The sequence below is a fragment of the Ostrea edulis genome, chromosome 7 (assembly GCF_947568905.1).
Source record: "Ostrea edulis chromosome 7, xbOstEdul1.1, whole genome shotgun sequence".
NCBI classification, from domain to species: Eukaryota; Metazoa; Mollusca; class Bivalvia; order Ostreida; family Ostreidae; genus Ostrea; species Ostrea edulis.
In genome coordinates, this window is record NC_079170.1 from 42,365,425 (window position 1) to 42,389,736 (window position 24,312).

Consider the following 24,312-nt stretch of genomic DNA (forward strand, 5'->3'; position numbering starts at 1 on the left):
AGCGCTTGGAAACAGAAGTGGTCAGTCGTAGATCAAGTTGATGCCAAGTGGAATGCTTGTCGGAATTAAATAAAGATATTTTCCAACCCGCAATAATTGTAATTCTACCTCGGCTGCACCTTACCCGCTACTAACTGCAAAGCAGAAAGGTCCTTTTAATTTCAACACGTACTTGTAAAGATGAACTTACGTTCCACAATGTGCACGGGGAGATTTTCTGAAGTGGCATTAATGAATTATTACCCCCAATATCAAATTGGACATTAATCATCTAACAAAGAGATTCATTCACATGCATCCAAAAAGAATCAATTGAACTCGATTTTTAAGGAAAATGTCAAATGATCAATGTCAGATCAAAATTTAATTTTAAATATTCATGGGGGAGAGTTTCAAAACTCCTGCAAGTTTATGCAATCCAACGTTGATATTCATGTACACTGATTATTATTTTTAACATCATCAAATTTTGTCAGTTAAGTGGGGGGGGGGGGGGGGGGGGTGTTGATGAAGACTAAGTAAATCTTTTTTTTTTTTTTTTTTGGTCAGACATTGAACATTTATCCATGAACATTGTAAATACGTTTTTCATTATAAATTCTTTTTTAAAGGATGTTTTGATCGGTAACTAACTTATAAAACTGCATGCATACGATAACATAAGTGCACTGTACAAAACACATATCATGGTACATTGTATATTAACAACATTCAACAAATCCTTTAGTTCACCTCTCTTTGAAAATCAAGATCCGCACCTGATATTATGATCGAGATCAATCAAATATTATTCAATTTCATATATTTCAACACTTCTTTTTTAAAAAAAATTCTTTTCTTCCATTTTGTTGTTGATTTTTTATTACAGCAATGACATTTTCAAAACAAACAGCACAGCAAATACAATATGCGCATTTATTTCAGACAATATCGAACATGCGATTACATTTAATTTAGATTTTATTTTATTTTTCATTCCACCAAACACTTAGAATAATTTATGTAACTTTCTTTTATGTTTTCTGTATTTTCATATTCAGAAAAATATGTCCATTCACAAAAATACGATGCGTGTGATGAAAAAATAAACTGATAAAGTTAGATTTTTGTGCGATTTACTAGTAGTAAGTCATTTCACCCCTTCTGGGCCTCTAGCTGTTTTACAAAATGAAGTGACGCATGCGCTGAAGTCATTGTTTATCATGGAGGCGAATTTGATAGCGAAAGGATGTAGTGTTTGAAATGACGACGATTATCGTTGCTTTAGTGTGGAATTGAATGGTTTCAATTGTATTCCCTTGCGGAAAAATCATTCATGAATTGATTTATGTAAGTTTTCGAACGATTCACATCAAATTTAAGCTGAAATAAATTCAAACCGAAGCGCGACTGATATCCCACATACTTTATGAAGGCTTGGACAGAAACGAGGGGATAAATAACCTCCTCGTTTCCACAGAAACTAGGATGGAGCCACAATAGGGGATGAAAGTTTTACATACAAATATATATGGAAATATCTATAAAAATCTTCTCAAGAACCACTGAGCCAGAAAAGCTGAGATTTACATGAACACTTCCTGACATAGTGCAAATTCAAGTTTGTTCAAATCATGGCTCCTGGGGTTAGAATGGGGCCACAATAGCGGATCAAAGTTTTACAAACAAATATATAGGAATTATCTATAAAAACCTTCTCAAGAACCACTGGGCTAAAAAAAAAAAAGCTGAGATTTTCATGAAAGCTTCCTGACATAGTGCAGATTTAAAAGTTTGTTAAAATCATGGCCCTCGGCATTAGGATGGGGCCACAATAGGGGATCAAAAATTTATATACAAATATATAGGCAAAACCTTTAAAGATCTTCTTCTCAAGAACTACTACGCCAGGAAAAAAGAAATTTACATGAAAGCTTACGGACATAGTGCAGATTCCGTTTTGTAAAAATCATGGTATCCGGGGGTAAGATGGGGCCACAATGGGGGATCAAAGTTTTACATACAAATATATAGGGAAAATCAATTTTAAAAATCCTCTTATGAAGAATCACTGGGCCAGAACGATTTACATTTACATGAAAGCTCCCTGACAAAGTGCAGATTCAAGTTTATAAATACCACCTCCACCCCCTCCCCCACCCCCAGGAGTAGGTTGGGGCCACAATAGGGATCAAATTTTTACATGCAAATATATAGGGAATTTTTTTTCAATAATTGGACCAGGTGACTCAGGTGAGCGATGTGGCCCATGAGCCTCTTGTTAAAGTCATATCTGAAAGACTTGAGTCTCACTTATAAATGTCGAGCATTTGGCGAACGAGCAATCACTACCTATGCTTATGTTTCACGCGGCTATGGCACGAGCGGGACTCGAACTAACTACATCCCGGTGACAAAGCTAACGCTCTTCCACTGAGTTACCGTGACCAGTTTCAACGCTATGAAAGATTAAAAAAACTGTTATGACCTTGATCCCAAAGTATAGAGTGTCTTCCTTTAATAATCAACTACGTTTGCATAGATTAGAAAGCTTGATATCGCCAGCTATTCAGGATACCCTGTTCAAACGAACGTGAGGACGGACAGACGGACAAAGCTATCCCAATAGGGATTCTGTATTTTGATTGCTCGGCCCTAATTAATTGTGTCTTTCTTTTATGATTGACATCTTCTGTAGCTGATAGATATAAATGCAGACATACATACAGCGATATGATCACGAAAACTATGTTGTTTTTTCTCACTGTGAGGTATCTCTGTATGAAATTTCAAAACGTTGTGGTAAAAACTGATTGCGTTATGACGTCACAACAAAAGAATATTTACAGATAGACAGCGAGATATGACTCCAAAATCTGGAAACGTTACGGTGAAAAATGTCTGAGTTATAGAATTACAACAAACGTGTTGACGAACAGATGGACGGACGAACGGACGGATGAACAGTGATAAAACAAGATTCCCACATTTTCAATGCGGGACCCTCATTAATTTCAGAGAATGTTTAACAGGACTGTGATGTTGTATTGATCAGATTTTACTTATTTTCAGGGAAGATAACTCTTCCATACCCGTAACTCTTTCAATTATTTACTTTGCCAGGACCTGGCACGGTAAATATCAAAATCATAAAAAAAGGCCAGGAAAACGTCAGATATTTCGGACTAGACGTCAGAATGTACTAACACAGCACGGACTAAACTGGTACCCTGTTGACCTCACTTCTCAATCAACGGGGAACCAGTTTAAGCGCGGACTCCCTTGTAAACATCGAATTGCTAGCTTTACAGCCATACGGGTGGGATTATTTTTCAGCGCGGTCGATTTGAAAACATGGGATTGAATTTTTAGTTATTGAGGTCCATTTCAATCCACTTTGGTTTGAACATATTTTACTGCATATACATGTAATATACAATTCTCACTTAAAAGAACAATTGATAACAATTCAGGCATATAGAATTGAGGGGGCGCTCCCCCAACATTGTGACAATGACCATTTGGGGGGAGGACCCCGAATTGGGATTCTGGGGATGGGACAAAACTTCTTGGTGTGACTTGTTTGTTTTCGTTTTTTTTTTTTTTTTTTTTTTTTTTTTTTCTTCGTTTTTTGCCTGTCAAGAAGTTTTGAGAAGCTTGTTCTCTGGCTGCCCCTTTGAAAAACGATAATACGTGCCTGATATTGTCTTAAGGCATAAGTATAAACAGAATGAATACCATAATTATACGGGTATATGGCGTAAAATATATTACCATCATGAAAATATGCTTAATTGAATTCAATATAAATTTCTGTACGGCAGTGAAAATTTCATTTCGATAGGAAGTACGTCCCATACCACCTAATCACTGTACATGTACATAGAAAAAACAAGTGGGGAAAGATAGATAAAGATCCGATTTCCTTGCAAAATATATAAAAATGAATTTTATGCTGTAAAATGAAAAGGCCCATAGGGCACATTGCTCACCTGAGTTACCTTGGACCATATTTAAAGATGTTCCTTATATATTCGCATGTATAACTTTGATACTTATTGTGGCCCCAACCTACTCATGGGGGCCATGGATTTTACAAACTTGAATCTGCACTATGTCAGGAAGCTTTCATATAAAACCATTGGTTCTTGAGTAGAAGATTTTTAAATAAACCCACCCTTTTTTGCATGTTTGTGATTATCTCCCATTTGAAGGGTCATGGCTCTTCATTTGAACAAACTTAAGTTCCCCTCACCCAAGGATGCTTTGTGCCAAGTTTGGTTGAAATTGGCTCAGTGGTTCTTTAGATGAAGATTTTTGAAAGTCGTCAATGTATTTTCACTATTTTGCTATTGTCTCCCTTGGAAAGGGGCGTGGTCTTTCATTTGAAAAAAAACTTGAATTCCTTTCACCCAAGGATGTTTTGTGCCAAGTTTGGTTGAAATCGACCCAAAGGTTCCGGAGAAGATTTTTAAATGTCGTCAATGTATTTTCACTAATTCGCTATCATCTACCGTTGAAAAGGGGCGTGACCCTTCATTTCAATCAACTTGAATCCCCTTCACACAACGATTATTTGTGCCAAGTTTGGTTGAAATTGGCCCAGTGGTTCTGGAGAAGTATCGTCAATGTATTTTCACTAATTCGTTATTATCTCCCCTTGAAAAGGGGCGTAGCTCATCACAATAAATTTGAATCCCCTTTACCCAAGGATGCTTTGTGCCAAGATTGGTTGAAATTGGTCAAGTGGTTTTGAAGAAGATGAAAATGTGAAAAGTTTACGACGATGACACCGACGACGGACAAATTTCGATTAGAAAAGCTCACTTGAGCCTTCGGCTCAGGTGAGCTAACAAGAGAAAAATAATTGGTAAATGGAATTCCTGTTCATTGCTAATTATCTACGTAAAGTTAACGCACAAAATATTTAATAATGGTCTCTTCAAAAACCCCTGGTAGATTAAAAAAAAACAAAACATTTTGTCAGGTGGCATACAATCATTCTTTACGAGGGTTGTGATATTCAAATATATGTCTTTAAAATTACATAAGTATTTAATGAACATTTCAGGATATCACTTTATACCCATTATATTGGTTGTGATAAATGGGTTTGAAATTAGGCTAACTTAAACAAGAGGCCCATGGGCCACATCGCTAACCTGAGTCACCTTGGCTCGTATTTTTCCTATATATTCGCATGCAAAACTTTGATCCCTATTGTGGCCCCAACCTACTCCCGGATGCGATGATTTTTTTCAAAATTGAATCTGGAGTCGCATGCATAAAAATTCTAAGAATTTTCTTAAGTATATACTTAAATTTCTTAAATATATACTTAGCTAAGTAAGATTCTTCAGTTCTGTTGCATAAAACCTCTAAGAAACATGCTTAGTTGTTCTTAGCTAAGTACATCGCAATCTGCTTAAGTTTATCGTTGCTATGTCAAACGTCATTTCCGCTTTCATTTTACCGTAAACACAGATTGCATGGAGCTGAACATTTTCTTGATAAGTCTCTCTTGTATCGCTAATAAATGATGAAATACTATAATTTTTTGTGTTATGCAAGGTTCACATACACCTCTGTCAACGCTTGGAATCACGTGACAATATAATCAAATGATATAAACAATAATTCTCGGTTTCCTTTCCCTTTAAAAGTTCGGGCAACAGGTGATACATCAGGCTCTTTTCATAGCCAACTGACACTTTAATAAGTGCATATTTACCATTTAGCTGTCTGTCTCTTATTTTACAAGTTTTATCGTATTTTTACAGCCTTTCTTACTTTTGATTCCATGTTTACATTTAAATCTCCACCACGTGTACATCCTACATTCATACGCATATTACGAAGTAGTTCCAAATTTATGATCAGAAAACGGCGATTTTAGTCAATTTACAGTAAGCATCAATTTGATTGCACCAAAAACATATCATAATATGACTAAATATTTAGTCCAAAACATAAATGTTGGATCAAAGAAACTTTTACAAGATTTCTATAAAAAGCCGTTGACAGAGGTGTAGTGAGAGGAGCGCACGGAACTCTGGGTAGAGAATGGCCCCTACTTATCAATCGGAACTCCTCGAATGTCTCGCGCACTCGACATAGATCTCGGATGTAATACGATGACATCCATGAGCGAATTTGATGCATTGCTGTGACGTCACAAATTTTGACAATGCATTAAATTCCCTCATGGATGCCATCGTATTACATCCGAGATCTATGTTGAGTGCACGAGACATTCGAGGAGTTCCGATTGCCTACTTATCGAAAGCAACGGAAGTTTGCATCGAGTGACACGACGCCTACAGGAGCTCTCCATATAATAACTGGGGTGTTCCGAATGTATACAATAAATCTAGAGAAGTCTAAGTTGAAATACGCACTAATATTTAAATTGAATTTAGTAAACGAATGTTTTCCACGGAAGAACAAAGAATTCAAACAATGTCGTAGCATATATAGTAAGCTGTAAATAGTAAACTATGTAATTTATGGGAGAGATTTTATATACCAATAACTCAATGATTCTCATTAGATTAACTCACGCACAAAGTACCACAGGGGCACATGATCAAAAGAACACCTGTTTATCCACACATTGCTATATAAATATCAAATTGAAAGCCGATATACCATACAAGTATTGTAAGTGTATTGTCGTTAACTCATCAGTGTTCGTTCGATTACACAAACATAAGTTGCAGGCCCATAGAAGGCGGGGGTGGGGGTGTGTGTCATGCAAACCTCCCCCTTCTTCCCCCATTTCAACTTATCTTGACCAATTATATGTCATCGTCGGTTACCCACGGGTGCTTCTATTCGATTCTCTCCATCATCATATGAGGGAGCGTGAGTGGACTCAAAACCGTGGTTTGCGACGATGATTATATGTAAATCCACTTTTCCCCCTATCATTAAGGGAAATTGATTTAAGAGTAATCCCCCCCCCCCCATTATGGTCTGTCTTTCTACTGCTTTAGCCTTTTAAGAAGAAAAATAAAAATCCCCCTCCCCCATTTAGAATCATTAATTCTATGGGTTCGATATGCAAAACTCTACACTGTGTGCATTGTTTATTTTCAAAGTTTTAAAGAATGTTACAATTCAACATAAATACGACGTGCAAGAATTTTATTCAAAATAACGAAACAAAATTGTATCATTTTAGGCTTCTCCAAAATATCAGTAAATGTGAAAATGGAAACATCCCATTGTCAGCAGCTTGGCCGTTTATCAATAAATTGTGACCATTCTAAAGCAAAGTCAACACTTTTATGTTGTTTTTGCGGTGTTGATTTCTCTGGGCTGCGTTCAAGATCGTAGTGGCTACGTAGGGCTCGGTAGCGCTACGATCTTGAACGATGTGCTAGGCTAGCCCTACGTAGGGATAACAAACGTTAATTCATACAGTGCGTTCAATAGACCTAAATATCTAGCCTATAGCAGCTAGGCTAGCCGCTACGATCTTGAACGCAGTCCTGGACTTATCGTATACATTCGGAACACCCCAGTGATTATATGGAGAGCTCCGGTAGGCGTCGTGTCACTCGATGCAAACTTCCGTTGCTTTCTATAAGTAGGGGCAGGTATCGAGGATGTTTCGGGTCACTGGATCTTTAATACGGCATGTAGACATAAGCAGACGATAGGGAGAAGTCGTTGGATCTTTTTCCAACGTAGATCTCGCCAGAAACCGGTAGGCAGAGAGTAGAAAATGATTTTAACAAATTTAAATCTGCACTAATTCAGAAAGCTTTCATGTAAATATCAGCTTTTTTGGCTCAGTGATTCTTGAGAAGAAGATTTTAAAAGATTTCCCCATTATATTTGTATGTAAAACTTTGATCCCCTATTGTGGTCCCATCATACCCCCGGGGCCATGATTTTAATAAACTTGAATCTGTACTATGTCAGAAAGTTTCAAGTAAATATCAGCTTTTCTGGCTCAGTAGTTCTTAAGACGATTTTCAACGATTTTTCCTATATATTTGTATGTAAAACTTTGATCCCCTATTGTGGCCCCATCCAACACCTGGGGGCCATGATTTTAACGAACTTGAATCTGCACTGTCAAGAAGCATTCATGTAAATTTCAGCTATTCTGGTCCAGTGATTCTTGAGAAGAAGATTTTTAAATGACCCAACCCTTTTTGCATTTTTGTGATTATCTCCTTTTTGAAAGGAACATGGCCCTTCATTTGAAGAAACTTGAAAGCCCTTCACCCAAGGATGCTTTTGGTCAAGTGTGGTTGAAATTGGCCCTGTTGTTCTGAAGAAGAAGTAGAAAATGTAAAAAGTTTAGAGACGGATGGACAGACGACGGACAACAGGCGATCAGAAAAGCACACTTGAGCTTTCAGCTCAGGTGAGCTAAAACTATATAATTCCAATCCAATGTTTTCACGGTCGTCCGCGCTTAATCGTCACTTGCCCTTTTTATTTGTAACGTCAAATGTTTTGACTGCAACAGATGACAGTCGCAAATGCTCTGTATTTCCAGTCTTGCCAATTAATATTCCGCGTTATTGCTTAAAAAACCATGAACCGCATGTGATACACACACTTCATTTATCATGATATATCAGTGCTTAATTTGTTTGAACATTTCCGAAAATGTAGAGCATAATCATCTCCATCACGTCATATTTTAAGAAAGATCAGTTTGGAAAGAAATGAAATAACGTTTTTCAACATGGAAATTATATAAAGTTCAGGGAATTTATTCATGTAAAAGATATTCTAAATACTGACAAAAACGAGTGTCAAGAGTGTGTTGATATTTACCAAGGTATCGAAAACTGTACCATTGATATTCACCACTAATTGTTGAAGTAAATCTCTAAGAAATAATATAAGAAAATACATCTTGAAGCAACGATGTGAAAAAGTCTTATTATGTGGAGGTATTCGAGGGTGTTCGATTTTCATGAATTCCTTTTTCATCACGGAAATACCCGATTCTTCACGAAACCGTTTACACTGATCCGATAAGTGTTCTATTCCTTATGAATTCATTATATTTATCACGGAATCCACTATATACAGAATCGTCATTGTCATAATCACTCTCTTCCAGGTCCCCTCCCTTAGAGTCAGATGAATCAAATAAATAGATGGGGTTCACATCGCTGAGATATTTTCCTCGAGTCGCGTTTCCGACAGGACGATGAGTTTTTGTCCGTGAGTACGATGGAATACTAACAGCGGAAATGACGCTGATAAGAATCAGAACGAGGCACAATATGGAAATAAGACTTATCATGATCCGTTGTCTCTTTCTCTGCTTCTTCAGAAAGTTGTCGATGTTACTACAAAGATAAATATTAACTGGTTAAAGAATGTTTCTTGTCTGTAAATAATAAGACACGTGACTCTATTATCAGTCATGCATGGTGAAATATGTAATTTACCAACATCAAGGAATTGACCTCCATTTTCAATCTCGCTTTTCTATACGTAGGTAGTTTTGTTTTTAATCTGAAGACTACGCTTACGAGTACTTTTGGTAATAAATCCTGTATCAACATACATTGAACGACACTAAACGTGTTCCGAAATAACCATGCGTTCTCCTTCCGGTTTTTTTCTTCTTCTAAATTTACCCCAGCGCGCGGAAGACATACAATTGTATAATAATTTTCACGGTAGTGTATCGTAAGCTTTAATATACAAAATGTATTATTCATTAAACAGAAAATATATCACAACTGTGCTGAATATACAGCAATGGTGGATCTTTATCATTAGTCTATTAAATGACGTTTTCTAAAATTCAGATACTTTACATAGATCCACCAAATGAAGGCAATGGTGTTAAATTAGATAATACGAAACAACGCTCCGAAAGGTGTTTACGGATTCCTCCAAGAGTGACCTCTTGGGTGGAAAGTTTGGTTGCAATTGGTTATTTGTTTTGTTGAGAATTTTCCCCTCATATTGAGACGTCACCAACTGTAAGTGAAGTATCACAAATTTAGACCTACATGTATGATTAGCGCTCAGGTCCGTAGCAGTTAAGGTTCTTTAACGTGCCGACCGCTACAGCGAACGGGACCTCCATATTGAAGGTCATATCCGATTCTCCCTTCATTCCGAGCGTTTGACGAAGGAGCAATCACTACCTATGTTTATGTCTTAGGTTTCACGCGGCCATGGCATGAGAGGGGTTCGAATTCACGACCTCACGGTTACGCAGTAAATGCGTTTTTAGCTCACCTGAGCTGAAAGCTCAAGTGAGCTTTTCTGATCACCCGTATTCCGGTGTCCGTCCGTCTGTCTGTCCGTCTGTAAACTTTTCACATTTTCAACTTCTTCTCAACAACCACTGGGCCAATTTCAACCAAAGTTGGCACAAAACATCCTTAGGTAAAGGGAATTCTAAATTGTTAAAATAAAGGGCCAGGCCACCTTCCAAGGGGAGATAATCAAGAAAAGGTAAAAATAGGGTAGGGACATTAAAAAATCTTCTCAAGAACCACTGAGCCAGAAAAGCTGAGATTTATATGAAAGCTTCCTTATATAATGCAGATTCTAAATTATTAAAATCATGGCCCCCGGGGGTCGGATGGGGCCACAATAGGGGATCAAAGTTTTACATACAAATATATAGGGAAAATCTTTAAAAATCTTCTTCCCAAGAACCACTGAGCCAGAAAAGCTGAGATTTATATGAAAGCTTCCTGATATAATGCAGATTCTAAATTGTCAAAATCATGGCCCCCGGGGGTCGGATGGGGTCACAATAGGGGATCAAAGTTTTACATACAAATATATAGGTAAAATCTTTAAAAATCTTCTTCTCAAGAACCACTGATCCAGAAAAGCTGAGATTTATATGAAAGCTTCCTGATATAGTGTAAATTCTAAATTGTTAAAAACATGGCCCCCGGGGGTCGGATGGGGCCACAATAGGGGATCAAAGTTTTACATACAAATATATAGGAAAAATCTTTAAAAATCTTCTTCCCAAGAACCACTGATCCAGAAAAGCTGATATTTATATGAAAGCTTCCTGATATAGTACAGATTCTAAATTGTTAAAATCATGACCCCTATGGATCGGATGGGGCCACAATAGGTGGTCAAAGGGTTTTTTTTTTGTTTGGTTTTTGTTGTTGTTTTTTTTGTGTTTTTTTTTTATATAGTGCAAATTCAAGTTTGTTAAAATCATGGACCCCGGGGATTGGATGGGGCCTCAAGGGGGGCATCAAAGTTTTACATAAAATCTTTTAAAATCTTCTTCTCTAGAACCACTGAGCCAGAAAAGCTGAGGTTTATATGAAAGCTTCCTGATATAGTGCAGATTATAAATTGTTAAGATCATGGTCCCCGGGGGTCGGATGGGGCCACAATAGGGGGTCAAAGTTTTACATACAAATATATAGGAAAAATCTTTAAAAATCTTCTTCCCAGAACCACTAAGCCAGAAAAGCTGAGATTTATATGAAAGCTTTCTGATATAGTGCATATTCAGGTTTTTTAAAATCATGCCCCCCTGGGGTAGGATGGGGCCACAATAGGGGATCAAAGTTTTACAAACAAATATATAGGGAAAATCTTTAAAAATCTTCGTCTCAAGAACCATTGGGCCAAAGAAGTTCACATTTACATGAAAGCTTTCTGACATAGTGTAGATTCAAGTTTGCAAAAACCATGGCCTCCAGGGGTAGGTTTGGGGCCATAATAGGGACTACGGTTTTACGTGCAAATAGATATGGAAAATCTTCTGATATGGACCAAGGTGACTCAGGTGAGCGATGTGGCCCATGGGCCTCTTGTTTGAAAATACAGTGTACTTGATAATTGTAAAAGTAAACCCATGTAAATATTGAATTGAAATCTAAATGGGAAAAAGGCTTATGGAGATTTGGAATTTGGACAGAAATATTCTCGATGCGTAACATAACGAGGTTACAATATTTCATCAACTTGCACACATTTGCAATTGATAAATCGTTAGAGTTGATTTAGTCCTCAAATAAGGAAAGGGGACATCAAAGTTTTAATGTAGTACATAAATAAATCTTGCTCATTCGAATTTTCATAATTGCAAAAGAGGTTATGAATTATTGTAATACATTTTCTTTAGTCGCACGACTATATATTTTTAAGGTGACCGACATTTTTCTTATATTTACATTTTACTTTCATTTTTATTGGAATTACCAGCTGTAAAATAGACATACTATATTTATCAAGATTCATACATGCATTGTTTTCAAATACATTGTGTTCATGAGGAAATGGCTATCATTGCAATTGGTATGTACATGTATATCAAAGGCAAACACATTAATGAATACATTTTGATAAATTTTAAGGAATTGTACTAAATTGGAGACTTACTTTGAATGTACCTCGGTATTGTGATGACGAAACCAATTGGCCATCAATATTTGTAAGGTTGAGTCTGACATCGTGATCTGTTGACCTGGCAGTTCTTGTAGAGTGTAGTCTCGGTCTGTGTTATAACCTGATTCTATGTTGGACCCTGAGGTTGGCGTCTGTTCCGCGGAGCAGTCTTCCGACATTTCAGTGAAATTTTCGCATGGGATATCGACAGAATGTTCACATATATTGTTTGTGATATTTTCGGCTTGGGGTCTGGTGGTACTGCTGCTAAATACGGTAGCATTTCCATTCGAAGAAGCAGCGTGTAGATCACTCTGCAAACTGGTAAACCCCTTCCTTATTAGACCAGCCCTTGCTTCATTTCTACTCAAATGATCACAAGAGGTAGCTCGTGGACGTGACAAAGGACGCAATTGTTTTTCTATAGTCCTTTGGTGGGATCTATCTGACAACCTCATTGTACATTCGGCACCCTCTGATTCAAGCCAAGTTTGTTCGCTTCCCATCTCAAACGATTGGTTTTCTTTATTTGTAAATTCTAACTCGTTTTCATTCATTGTGATTTCCATTTCTAGGTATAGGTACAGTAGTTGGTCTGTTGGCAGCCACTGGTTAGTACTGTTATACCTCAACAGGACAGATGGTGGTCGTCACGATCTGTTTCCTCATCGCATGTACCCTACAATGGAAAGTTACATACATGTAACTTACAGAAACCACGTGCATTTAGCCGTCATGCTGAATGCGTTAAAGAAATCAAACAGCAACTCCTGAATTTGTTTGCACGATTTGAGGACTACAATGTACTTGGGAGTACAATTCGTCACCATGCTTGCAACCTTCGTCATTTAACAACCATTCAAGTTCTATTTATTTGATATCGAGTTTAATAAATATGTTTTGACACACCAATGGAATTCATTTTGAAAACTTCCCCCTAGCATGTTGTGGGGGCCGACTCCCATGTCATTGGTTAACACCTTCAACAACCTACAGATAACTGACATATTGTTTATGGGGAATCTCTGCCCGCTGACAAAACGGATTAGCACTGACTGAACTTCAGTGTTTATTCATTTACGTTTAGCGGGTTAGGGCTTTCCATTGCACGTGTAGGTCTGTCAGATTATCATGATACCTATGCCCCGGTATACCTACACTGTACATCAGGTGCATACATATGCAGTGTGCGTTGGCTGCAGCAATAGCGCTAAAATACTGTCTAAACACACTTCTATCCTGACACTTTCCGGTTCTAGAATCAGAGGTTTGAAACGTGTAGCGTGTCATTAAGGTAGATCTATACTCGGCCTTAAATGGACTCAATCATGAAAAAAAATTGCCTTTACAAGATAAATATACATTCCAGTAATAGATAGACATTGAAAAATATATATGTTGACATGCTATTTTCGTCGTTATTGCTTTTCAAAAGTAAGCACCCCATCAACATTAAAGAAAATGCACTCCCTCTTTCTTTATTTTTCTTATTAATCATTATTTCCCCAAACAAATGGGCTGTAATAAGCAACATAGACTATATACCCTTTATTTAATGGTATTTAATCATTTATTCTAATAAATTGGAATAAATATTTTCACAATGTATACTTTATGAGCCCAAACATGTGAAACGAAATACTGTAGAGATACCATTTGACGTCAATATTGGTCTTTTCCCTAATTTTGATGGACTAAACCTTGAATAAATTGTTTTTGATTTACAGATTATTATCTTAGAATAAGGATTTGAGCAGGAAAATCATATGTTGACATATTATTTTAGAAGCTATCAGCTCTACAACAAGTACACCCCCCTTAAATCTTGAAAAATTATACATTATCATATTTTCGTAAGACATGTGAAGTTTGAGCATATTTACAACCTTGAATAATAATTTGAACTATGCTAAACTATAACTATTATAAGATACATGTGGTTTACAATTAAATTTTACATTTTATCTGGAAAAAAAATTCTAGAGAGGCTTTGCACAATGTAAATGTAAAGCGAAAGTAACAAACTGAATTTTGATGATTTTGCTTATATGATTAATGTATACGTGTAATGTGTGATATATCTTATATCCTAAGACAAAGTTTTATATGAATCTCTACAGGTGATGAAATCATTTACATGTACATAAATTGGATGTATGCACATGTACACGTACACCATTTACGCCGGTCTAAGTAGATGCAATCTCAATAAGGAACTAATAGATGCCGCCCCAATAATTTTGAAAAAGGAGAGAATGAGGAAAAAATTACAAATTCATGACGGTCGGTGAAATAAAACAAATTATTTGCAGCTGATCTTTGAAGCTTGTGTCAATATCAGTAACATTGTAGCAGCGAACACAACTACGATATCTGTGGTCACTGGAGCAGCAAAATGTGAACTTTTCTTTTTTACACAGCGTACCATGTATTTGTTGATGATAATTTGGAACCTATTCTAACCCGGATCCTCATAAATGAAATATTATCATGATGCTCGTGGAAATCTGAATTGGTCTGACCCCCCCCCCCCACACACACACACACTTTCTGATTTCCCCCCCCCCCCCCCCCCCCCCCACACACACACACACTTTCTGATTTCCCGCAATTCCATATGTTGAACATTTGGATCATAGTAAAACTTTTACATACATAAATAGTCAGTGTACACTGAATGCCTCACGGACATGTACAATGTAATTGACACACCCTCATCCACCAAAATGTTGTTTGTTCTTCAACCGATTTTTTTTCTAAAGCTATAATCATCTTTATCTCCCCCCCCCCCCCCCCCCTTTAAAAAAAGCACACCACAAAATCTCAACTTAAGATTTGACTGATAAGAAGATAAGAACACCCAGAAAGGAATTGATATCAGATATTCATATCTCGTATCGCCATGTAAAAATCAAATGGATATCGTTAAAGTATCACATTTCGGAAAACGGAAGCGTGGTTCCGCATTTACACTTGATTAAGACGTAGGCCGAGTATAGGTCTACTTTAAGTAAAATGTATGTGCATTCACCAACGGAGGTTTTTGTTGTTGTTGTTGTTGTTTGTTTATTTTTGAATTTTGTTTTGTTTCGTAAATTCTAACTCGTTTTCATTCATTGTGATTTCCATTTCTAGGTACAGTAGTTGGTCTGTTGGCAGCCACTGGTTAGTACTGTTATACCTCAACAGGACAGATGGTGGTCGTCACGATCTGTTTCCTCATCGCATGTACCCTACAACGGAAAGTTACATAACTTACAGAAACCACGTGCATTTAGCCGTCATGCTGAATGCGTTAAAGAAATCCAAACAGCAACTCCTGAATTTGTTTGCACGATTTGAGGACTACACTGTACTAGGGAGTAAAATTCGTCACCATGCTTGCAACCTTCGTCATTTAACAACCATTCAAGTTCTATTTATTTGATATCGAGTTTAATAAATATGTTTTTGACACACCAATGGAATTCATTTTGAAAACTTCCCCCTAGCATGTTGTGGGGGCCGACTCCCATGTCATTGGTTAACACCTTCAACAATCTACAGATAACTGACATATTGTTTATGGGGAATCTCTGCCGCTGACAAACGGATTAGCACTGACTGAACTTCAGTGTTTATTCATTTACGTTTAGCGGGTTAGGGCTTTCCATTGCACGTGTAGGTCTGTCGGGTTCTCATGATAATTATGCCCCGGTAGACCTACACTGTACATCAGGTGCATACAATCACAATGAAATATACAACGTGCGTTGCTGCAGCAATAGCGCTAAAATACTGTCTGAACATACTTCTATCCTGACACTTTCCGGTTCTAGAATCAGAGGTTTTGAAAACGTGTAGCGTGTCATTAAGTAAAATGTATGTGCATTCACCAACGGAGGTTTTTTTTGTTTATTTGTTTGTTTTTGAATTTTGTTTTGTTTCGTGTTTGTTTTTTGTGCGCGATGAAACGACCCTTTCATAAAAAGAGAAACTGGATCATAAGAAAACCATGCTGTCACAAAATACATTAAGAATAAATGTCTAGTTTGTGTAAACATGAAAAATTATGCGTGGGGGTTATTTACACTATCATATGATATTACATTATGATATTCAGTTGCCAGATTTTGGTGTAAATTACTCCTACGCGTACCATTACGTTATGTGATTTATCAATGGGTGATACTAAGATTGAGTTGGCGTATACATGTAGTTTGCAGAGGAAATACGCATATATAACAACACGCGGACATGCCAGTATATCACGAGGAATTTAGATTTAAATATAAGATTTTATTGATCCAAGAAAGATGCATCTCATGACTGATAAACGAATAGATTAGCAAATCTGCACGTAGCATGGAAGCTAAACAAAAATATTTTCCTAGATTGTGAAACTCTTTTAAGATGTCCTATCCTAAAACATGTATCAGTTTGTACATAGATTTTCAATGTTTTTGCCTTTTGGTATTATAACAAATTGCAATGATAGCCATTTCCTCATGGTTGTGTTGTAGTTGTGTTGTAGTTGTGCTGTAGTTGTGTTGTAGTTGTGTTGTAGTTGTGCTGTAGTTGTGTTGTAGTTGTGCTGTAGTTGTAAATAATGCGCGTATGATACTTGGTAATTGTAGTATGTGTATGTCCATTTTAAAAACTGGGAAATTTTAAAGAAAATTATTGTAAATATAAGAAATAAATTTCAGTTTTAAAAATGCATTAGGGTATGAGCTGCAACAGTTGAAGAATATAAATAAAGATTCAAAATAATAAAATCGTTTGTTCTGTTCAAGCACTGACAATTTGTCACCCACACATTTAACCATATATCCTCCAATATTGAATGTATATTTACGAAATAGATATTTGTGTAACAGGGATTGTATTTTTTCTGTATCCGACGATATTATAAATGAGCATTGAAAAGTATCTCTCAGAATCGAACTGCAATGACAGACGTGGAACGGCGCCTTTCTGTTCGTTTAAATACGGCTGAATTATCACAGAGTACCACAACAGCTTGATTATTTCATAAAGTCTAACCTATATACATGTATATATATATATATAGTAACAAGTTCATTTGATTGACAGACAATCGCAAAACATGTCATTTTACTTCTAGTATTTGTAAACAAACTGAATGGTAAACTAACACAAAAATTAAAGCTATATTCTCGAATATGTTGGTATAATTCAATGAAGTCTCTTTAATTTAGTTTGTCATGGTCTTAGAAAAACAAGCTTGATTTGCCGCGAGCCTACATTGTAAAATAAAAAACTTCATCTAAAGTCACCATTGTTATTTGACGATTGAACTAAATTACAGTAGCTACATATATTTAATCACGATTTTGATAATAACAATGATGATATACGGAATCTGTTAACTCGTACTTATTATTTTCGCACTGATTCAAGACATAATTTATATGTAACTTTATGGGTTTATTTAGTAATCAGCATTTGTAATATTTAGTTTCTCTTTGTTGTACGCTGTATTCTAAATTGAAATACATATGTAGCTATTTTTCAATAGTTTAATACATTCTACATATGAGTATTTTTGTCTTCTTTAGAGATGAGAGCTACTTAATACAAGTATTGTAAATTTTGTAATTGTAATTAAAAGATTTATATAGCGCCCTATCAACATTAGTTCTCTAAAGCGCGTTACAAATGTGAAAGAAAAGATAATATAAAATCGATGTGCACATACATGTGAATAGAATATTCATAGTGTCAGAATTAAAATGCATAAATATTATTATTAATATATAGCGATATGATATGATTTCCCTAATAATATATGAAACAATTTAAAACAACCCTTAGGAATAATTAAATACATAAAAAGGACATAGGTATAATAAGTAACAAACAGCAGGGTTTCGTTTTTTGGTTTTTTTTTGGGGGGGGGGGGTTGTTTGTTTTTTTGTTGTTTGTTTTGTTTTTGTTTTTGTTAACATCACTGTAAGAGATGTATGTAAGAGCACTAAGTATATAAAAATAATCACAAATTAAAAGCTAATCTAAAGAGATGCGTTTTGAGGTCCACTTTAAAATTAGACAATGAAGTACATTGTCTGAGTTTAAAAGGCAGAGAATTCCAGAGACTCGATGCAGCCTTGTCCAAACATCGATCCCCATATGTTTTCGTACGTGTCCGAGGTACCTGGAGAAGATGCAGAGATCCGGATCTTAGTGATCGTGTGGGATTGTAAACTGCAAGGATATCCTTTATATAAACTGGAGATAGGTTGTTGAGAGATTTGAAAGTATGAAGAAGTATCTTATATTGAATTCTGTATTCAACTGGGAGCCAGTGAAGATCTATTAGAACAGGAGTAATATGTTCGGATTTTTTTGAACGTGTTATTAATCTTGCAGCTGTGTTTTGTGCCCTCTGAAGTTTGCTGGTGTGTTTAGAATGAACACCATAAAGCAATGCATTTCCGTAGTCTAATCTGGATGTAACTAGCGAGTTTACTAGAGTTTTACATGCTTCATCATTGATAAATGAACGGATACAGCCAATTCTGCAAATGTTCACATATGCTGATCGGGAAATAGAGACAGTGTTTTTCCATGGTAAGGGATTTGTCAAAGAATACGCCTAAAGCTAAAGTATAGCTTAAAAAAGCATGCCGTCTTTAATAGCAACCATTCTCTACCCAGAGTTCCGTGCGACGCGTCCTCTGGTGAGAGAATGATTTAGCAATGACAACTTGAATTATCTAGTTGTTTTTCACTATTAGCTGAAATGGATATCCTTACAAAAGCAGTACCCTGAGTCCCATTGTATAAACTTTTCTTCACAAACATGACCTTGAACATGTATGGTATTTGAACTAATCTAAAATCATTGTTCCCCTATCAACACTGATTAAAGACACTATATCAAAACAAAAGAAATGTCTTATATTCCGCCTTAAGATTAGCATATTTTCAAACACCACTAATATATAAACAAAAATGGTAGAACTCCGATCATTGATTGTACATCAAAATTATTTCATATGTCTACCTGTATGGAGTAACCATTCTTATGATTTGATGTTATCCTACACTATCTAATTCAAAATGTCACCATAATCTTATTAAACGTAAGACATAAATAAGTATACATCTTGAAGTCCTTAAAAATGCACAATTTAGACTTGCGGACCTAAATTGTAGCAATAGGTGGACGGATTATGTGAACACCTTGTATGCTGTTAAAAAACTAGTGAACTTCATTTTGTGGACAGGTCTTTAATATCTTTAAGCAATTCTTAGTTTTAGGTGTCTACAAACTGTTTGTAGTGATTAGCCTTCTCAAAACACAAACATACAAAACAAAGAACAACGGGAGTTTGTTTTTATGCAAAAAATAAAAAAAAAAAAAAAAAAACAATTAGATAATTTTTCTGAATAATGATATTATAAAAATCCTTTGTAATAGTTGTGTGTCAATTTCATTAATTACAATTTTATATTGGTCATTTAGTCATTTTTTTAAAGATTGAAAATCTTGTTAAATTGTTAATTCGTACGTAGATTACTCAGTATATCCCAGAAAAATTATATCCCTCGAGTAGAACGACATTTTAACCAATGGAAATTAAGAGAATTTTCACATCATGCATTTTCAACCAATCACAACAGAGAGGGAGTGCACAGTCCGAAGACTCTAAATCACTTCAAGGTAGAGTCTAAAACGTAGACTCACTTCAACTCTGCATACCATCTTCTTGTAACAATGAAATTTTATTTAATGCGATGGGATATTATCTGGGATGTGACCAATACCCTAAGCCTGTCCGAATGAAACTTTGAAAGTACATAATTGAAGGACTTGATGTAGGAAAAAATAAGCTTAGATATAAACACATGTATGGAGCGCCAAATTAACATAAACTCAAATAATTGAAGATATCTTCAATTATTTGAAGATATCATCAATTCAATTATTGCTCTCTTTAATTGAATTAATGCGCGCATTAAATGAATTATTGCTCTCATCAAATGAATTAATGCGAGCTTCAATTCAATGATTGCTCTCATCAATTGAATTAATGCTCTCATCAATTGAATTAATGAGAGCAATAATTGATTTAATGCGCGCATTAATTCAATTATTGCTCTCTTCAATTCAATTGATGAGAGCATTAATTTCGTAGAAATATTGCTCGCAATAATTGATTTAGAGTTCGGTATAAATAATTTGATGATCTCTTTAATTCAATTGAAAATATCTTTAATTATTTACAATGCTTTTGTATAAGGAATTAATGCGCGCATCAATTCTTTTAAAGAGAGCAACAATTCAATTGTGGATATGTTGAATTGAAGATATCTTTAATTATTTAGTTGCTCTCTCTAAAAGAATTATTGCTCTCTTCAAATGAATTAAAGATATCATTAATTTAATTGAAGAGAGCAATAATTGAATTAATGAGCGCATTAAATCCATTATTGCTCTCATCAAATGAATTAATGCGCGCATCAATTCAATTATTGCTCTCATCAATTGATTTAATGCGCGCATTATATCAATTATTGCTCTCTTTAATTGAATTGTAGCGCGCATCAATTCAATTGTTGATATCATTAATTCATTTGAAGAGATCATTCATTCAATTAAAGCGCGCATCAATTCAGCAGAAGAATTAATGCTATCATCAATTCATTTAATGCGCGCAATAATTCAGAATTGAAGATATCATTAATTATTTGAAGAGATCTTTAATTCAATGTTGCGCGCATCAAATGAATTAATGATATCTTCAAATAATTGAAGATATCTTCAATTATTTGAGTTTATGTTAATTTGGCGCTCCATACACATGAAGGTTTCTAAATTTACGTTCAATTAGTTAATATAGTTAACAGGGGATGCTTACTCCCAGGCACCCGATCCTACCTGGGTATATTTCGAGGGGTCCGTGTTAGTCCTACTCTCAATATCGTATTCTTCATTGTATTTATGAGATTGATCACTGTTATTTATCTTCAATTTTTCGCTTTGCATATTTTTGACACTTAACGACTAGTTGTGGCCGAATTTGACGCTTACGTCAATAAGTTTTCTTGTGCTATCCGTATGTGGAGAAAAGATCAAAGTCGTTTTATAGATGATAAACAATAAAAACATTTTTAGGGCGCCTTATATAATAAAAATTACCCTGTGGCGCTTAACAATAGGGTATGGTACGAATGTACATTGCAAAGTGATGTAACAAATTAAAATGCACATATTGATTAAGAATATATAAAGTTACACGGAAACCAATGGGAGACAGATAATACGATTGTTTTGGAAGTTATAAAGCACTATACAGAGTATAAATATCAACGAAATATAGCATTCAGATGGTTTAGATTTAGAATTTCTATTAAAAACGGTCATTGAGAAACGTATACTGCATGATTTATGATTGACAGAGGCGATCACGTGATATTTATTGTTTAAAGTCAACTCATCGGAAATATATTACTGGAAGCTTAAACACTGAGAGGTGTTGATAAAATGTCATATGTAAAATAGATCTGAAAAATGTGAAAGGTCATTAATCAAAACGTGTAGCTCATCTTTCGTCATTATTTCAGTAATTAGGGATCACCATTATGTTACAGCGATGTACATGTATATTTAACCGTTATCCGGGTTCATACAAGAACACCGGGCACCTTGTGATGCATCGTTTATACTCCGTAAAAAGTAAAACTTACATAGGACTTTGGCAGCATACATAGTTCCCTTAACATAGTTCCTCTTTTTGACACCAGAGGGAAACGGACAAGAGGAAGGCCCAAAGGCAATTAGCGACACGAAGAGTAGATGTCATTTGAAATTTAAAAACAAAACATAAAAGAAGTTTTATTGCCCTATGTACATCAAAAGCCTCCCGAGCAGTGAGCTCGAGATTCTCTGTTAAAGCCCAATACATCAAAGACGTTAAAGTCCACTACACCAAAGACGTTAAAGCCCAGTACATCAAAGACGTCAAAGCCCACTACATCAAAGACGTTAAAGCCCAGTACATCAAAGACGTCAAAGCTCACTACATCAAAGACGTTATTAAAGCCCACTACATCAAAGATGTTATTAAAGCCCACAACATCAAAGACGTTATTAAAACCCAGTACATCAAAGATGTTATTAAAGCCCACTACATCAAAGGCGTCATTAAAGCCCACTACATCAAAGACGTTATTAAAGCCCACTACATCAAAGACGTTATTAAAACCCAGTACATCAAAGATGTTATTAAAGCCCACTACATCAAAGGCGTCATTAAAGCCCACTACATCAAAGGCGTTAAAGCCCACTACATCAAAGACGTTATTAAAGCCCATTACATCAAAGACGTTAAAGCCCAGTACATCAAAGACGTTATTAAAGCCCACTACATCAAAGACGTTATTAAAGCCCACTACATCAATGCGTTAAAGCCCACTACATCAAAGGCGTCTCGGGCAATAGGCGAGTTCGTGATTCTCTGTGTTGGCCCACAACATCAAGGCGTCATTATGAACGGTATATCTTATTTATCGGAGAACATTATCAAAAACCTTACAGTGATCATTTTGTGTACAGAAAATTCCAGTATGACTATTCCATTCCATCGATCAATATAATAATATATATGTAAATGTTATATCATTTTTATCATTATGTTGCTATACAAATAGATTAAACTAAACCCTGAGCACTAATCATGGGTTTACGTTTCGCGGTAGCTCAGTGTTAGAGCGTTCGTTTCGGAACTGGGAGGTCTTGAGTTCGAGCACTGTCCGTTCCATGGCCGCGTCAAACTTAAATTGTAAAGTAGGTAGTGATTGCTCCTTCGCCAAACGCTCGGAATTTAGAAACAAGAATCACGAGTATTTCAGATATGACATTAAAAATGGAGGTCCCGTGATGCGGCAGGCGTTGGCACGTTAAAGAACCCTTACTCTATGGCCCTGAGCGCAAAGCATGGATCTTAATTTGTAGTACTTCACCTACAGCTGGTGACGTCACAATATGAATGAAAAATTCTCGACGGGACGTAAAACAAACAAACACAAGACCTCGTTATCAAAGAGAACAGAAGACATGCATCATTTAGGGTGGCATACTCAGACTTTCAAGGGACATAAATCATGTTCATTGTGCATGAAACATTCTAACATTTCTTTTTCAGACCCTCAAATACAGAACGCAGTACAAACATGATTTTCATTATTTTATCAGCAAAATGAATTGACTTCCTATGACTTACTCGTAAAATTAAAAAAACGAATTCACATTATTAAATATGTACCAATACAAATCTAATACACGGCACAAGATGTATTGAAATACCTGAAACCGTTTCTACGATATCATTGAAAAGTATTTAACTTGAATAACAGACGTACGTATTTTAAACATTCGTTTTTTTTGTATTGTTTTTTTTTAAATCTGGGAAAATGTAAGTAAAGGTACCATTATCTTTAGTAATGAATGTACGCAAAGAAATCCTGAAAGAAATATGTGGGATTTTTAATATGGCACCTATCACACGACATGACGATATTTCAAAAGAGCAGAAGGCCTTGAATTTTACTTACAAAGCTGCAGAATTCAAGTTCACAAAATCCGTGTCCGTTGTCATTGACTGCTGATGTGCAGGTTGTATCTGTGACGTTGGCGTTTGGTGCGGGCCTATAATCATTACCATACTGGCCAATCCTGTTGCCTTGACAAGCTTGTCATAGACAAACACGGGTTTCATACAGCTGTGTTACATGGCTATGATTTAATATTGTTTTCTTCTGAAAAAAAAGTAATTCATTCTTTCTCTTTTTTTTTCTTTTTGAGCACCACGAAGGAATCGCAACGATGAATCATGTTCAAAGCAATATAGAGATACTACATGTCCATGTGTCATTGTGTGAATAAATATTTAAAGATTTTGAAATAATTGAAAAACAGTCCTTTTTTTTTTTTTTTTTTTTTTTTTTTTTTTTTTTTTT

General features: G+C 35.7%; 1 protein-coding gene and 1 long non-coding RNA gene across 2 annotated transcripts; both read right to left on the reverse strand.

Annotated features, from left to right (window-relative positions):
• Window positions 1-8,698: 8,698 nt before the first annotated feature.
• On the reverse strand, window positions 8,699-13,176 carry LOC125653963 (uncharacterized). Its single transcript, XM_048883650.2, has 2 exons — window positions 12,340-13,176; window positions 8,699-9,302 (listed from the first exon to the last, which is right to left on the reverse strand). Exons 1-2 carry the CDS (start codon window positions 12,912-12,914, stop codon window positions 8,969-8,971), a joined length of 909 nt encoding a protein of 302 aa, XP_048739607.2. The 5' UTR covers window positions 12,915-13,176; the 3' UTR covers window positions 8,699-8,968.
• Window positions 13,177-15,437: 2,261 nt separating this feature from the next.
• LOC130048159 (uncharacterized) lies at window positions 15,438-24,154 on the reverse strand. The gene is made up of 2 exons (XR_008797006.1): window positions 23,908-24,154; window positions 15,438-15,578 (listed from the first exon to the last, which is right to left on the reverse strand). It is a non-coding gene; the product is annotated as an uncharacterized LOC130048159 (long non-coding RNA).
• Between the last annotated feature and the right edge of the window lie 158 nt (window positions 24,155-24,312).

Excerpts from the sequence above, each read along its gene's own strand:
- LOC125653963 (XM_048883650.2), bottom strand. The coding sequence starts at position 12,914 with ATGGAAATCACAATGAATGAAAACGAGTTAGAATTTACAAATAAAGAA. Across the intron at positions 9,303-12,339 it reads AATACCGAGGTACATTCAAA|TAACATCGACAACTTTCTGA; the intron begins GTAAGTCTCCAA and ends TTATCTTTGTAG.